Source organism: Rhinatrema bivittatum, unplaced genomic scaffold, assembly GCF_901001135.1.
Source record: "Rhinatrema bivittatum unplaced genomic scaffold, aRhiBiv1.1, whole genome shotgun sequence".
NCBI lineage: Eukaryota > Metazoa > Chordata > Amphibia > Gymnophiona > Rhinatrematidae > Rhinatrema > Rhinatrema bivittatum.
In genome coordinates this window covers 198,260-201,119 of record NW_021820744.1, presented here as the reverse complement: position 1 = coordinate 201,119, position 2,860 = coordinate 198,260, and the positions used below count along the sequence as shown (strand labels likewise).

General features: G+C 45.7%; 1 protein-coding gene across 1 annotated transcript in view; it reads right to left on the bottom strand.

The window, feature by feature from the left end:
* The window catches only part of LOC115082068 (sodium leak channel non-selective protein-like), a 17,471-nt gene extending 16,027 nt beyond the window's left edge, over positions 1-1,444 (bottom strand). The window contains exon 1 of the mRNA XM_029586334.1: positions 1,326-1,444. Within this exon, the coding sequence (XP_029442194.1) occupies positions 1,326-1,444 (119 nt within the window). The remainder of the gene's footprint in view (positions 1-1,325) is intronic.
* Between the last annotated feature and the right edge of the window lie 1,416 nt (positions 1,445-2,860).

Below are 2,860 nucleotides of genomic sequence, written 5' to 3'. Positions count from 1 at the left end.
GCAGCCCAAAACTATGTACAGAAATACTGCTCTTCTGTACATCCTCCAACTTAATATTGTGGCGATATTAATATATAATTAGTCCTTCCTGGCTTTCTAATATCCTCCGACTCAATATCGTGGCAGTGCATGCACAGGTTAGGAAAACGGACGCATGTAAAATTGAGCATTTGTTTTCCTAGCCAGCTGACAGCCGCCTCTCCTGGGCACCCACTGCCCAGGAGGTGCTAGGGGCGCACATTTGACCCCAGCGCCTCCTTTTTAGTGTGACCTATAATTGAAATATTTTATCGCACGCCCAGGAGAGGTGGCTGGGCGCGCGTTAGGAATCTGGGCGCTCAACGCCGAGTGCCTATTTTCCATGTGGCTTTAATTGTATCGGCCTGAAAATGTGGCACCATAAATATAGGTAAAAAAAACCTCTTATTTTTCCATGGTATCTGTTTACTCACAGACACAGTAAGTTTTAACCTCTCCCGAGGCACCAAGAATTTGTCTAAAAGTATGCATAGATCTCCAGGTTTCCTCCTTCCAAATAAATAGCAGAATTTCAAAAGAGAACCGTATCAGCCATTTTGCCAACAGTAATTGCCCTGCTGCAAATAGTGCAATTACTGCTGATCGATAAGCAGCCCTGTTTTCCACCTACACAAATCCAAGGGGAAGCAGCCTGCTGCTTAAATAGTTCTTTAAGTGGGCACTCCTGAACTTACTAATTAAGGCTGCAGCTTTGCTATTTTTTCTCTGCTGAAAACTTTAATCTTTGGCAAAAAACAGGATGTTAATACTTTCCTGACTATTTTATGCGTGGGATTTATACATCCCATCACGTATGCATTCAAAAACATAGTTTTTTAAAATTGAGATTGTTTATTAGTCTGAATTGTATTACATAGTAACTTCATTATGTGTTTCCTGGTCTTTGAACTTTTTGAAAAAGTAAACAACTGATTAACGTTTACTTGCTCCGTTCCATTCATTATTTTATAGACCTATCATATCTCCCCTCAGTCATCTCTTCTCCAAGCTGAAGAGTCCTAACATCTTTAGCCTTCCTTCATAGGGGAATTGTTCCTTCCCCTTTATCATTTTGGTCACCATTCTCTATACCTTTTCTAATTCTGCTATATCTTTTTGAGATGTGACCAGAATTCATTGGTGAGCTTTTTGACTGCCTTAGAGGTTCTCAGATCTTCACTAAGCTTGATCTCCGAGGTGTGTACAATCTCATCCGGATTCGAGAGGGTGATGAGTGGAAGACCGCATTCAACACCAGAGATGGGCACTATGAGTATCTTGTCATGCCTTTGCCCTATGCAATGCACCTGTTGTCTTCCAGCTCATGGTGAACAACATTTTTTGGGATTTCCTCCATTCCTATGTAGTAATGTATCTTAACGACCTTCTTGTCTTCTCTAAGACCCTGAAGCAGCACTGACAACATGTTAAGCAAGTCCTTCAACCATCCGGGAATACCATCTCTTCGCGAAACTAAAGAAATATATTTTTGAGCAGCAGGAGCTGCCCTTCCTCTGAAACATTACATCTTAGACCAGACTCAGGATGGACCCAGATAAGTTAAAGGCTATCTTGAATTGTCTCTGTTGCATCCGTCGTTGCTCGACGCCCTCACTCCGCCCTCCTTACCACTGTGGCGACTCCCTCCGGGCCTGATGGACGGGTTGCTGCCGCGGCGTCTTTTTGCCGTCTTCCTCCGGCATCACCGGAGCGGCTCGACGCTGTGGATCCGCTATGTTACTGATGACGTAGGGTGCGCGCGTGCTCTGAATGATGTACCAGCAAGGGCGCGAACCTCGGGGGCATTGCCCTGAACTGACGTCATCCACTTCCAATATAAAAGTCTCAGAAATTACTAACGGATCGAGTTAGAAGGGAAGGATTTCATTACCTATGCTACTCTGCCTCCTCAACTTACCAGGGGTACCCGCTCCTCGGGGCCTCGCTCTCTTTTCTCTATTCAGATTGCCGATAGGAACCGGTACTCGCTCCTCGAGGGCCCATGTCCCTGATCACTCTGAAGATTCTCTACTGCCTGGAAGCTATCGCAGATACAGGCATTTGTGAGTTACCTTCGCTCTCTCAGAGCTTTCCCTGGAACCAGGTACTCGCTCAAGGGCCTACCCTTTCAAGCTACTGAGCTTTCTAAAGACCTTATGGAGATTGTCATCCAGTTCTGGCTATGAACACAGTATATCTGTCTACTCACTAACTATAGTTTCTCTACAGTTCAGCTACCCTGGGATTGTGGTTCCAGTACCTGAGGGACTTCAGCCCTGCTGGGACGTAGCAACTCCACTACTGCCACCTCTGGTGGTTCTACTACCTGTCTAATAAAATAATTCTGTGTCTGTCTCCATACTCAAGCCTAACCGGTAGTCCCTCTCAGGATATCCTCCTGGGGGCGCTGTCATCTGCCATCGGCCCAAGGATTCACCTATCTACATTCCTCTACAGCTGAGTGTCCTCTCCAAGCACTCCGCTGGTAACCAGATGGCTACTCTCTGTCCTACTAGGAGTCTTCAGCAACAGATTCATTACAGCTTGCTAGCTCTACCTCCTTCTGGAGCTAGTATACAACAGATTGCTACGCCTAGCTCTACACAGAGCTTTCCTATCAAGACTGCTAGCTCCTCTCCTTTCATAGGAGTATAGTCATACAAGAATACTAACTCCCTAGCAGATCCATAACAGATTGCTATCTCCTATCTGATGTCTCCACCCATCCGGCATCAGATCTACAACAGAGTGCTAGCTCCTCCCTCCAGAGGAGCTCGCACCTAATCAGATTGCTAACTCCTCCCCTCTGAAGGAGCATATTCATAAACAGATAGCTAGCTCC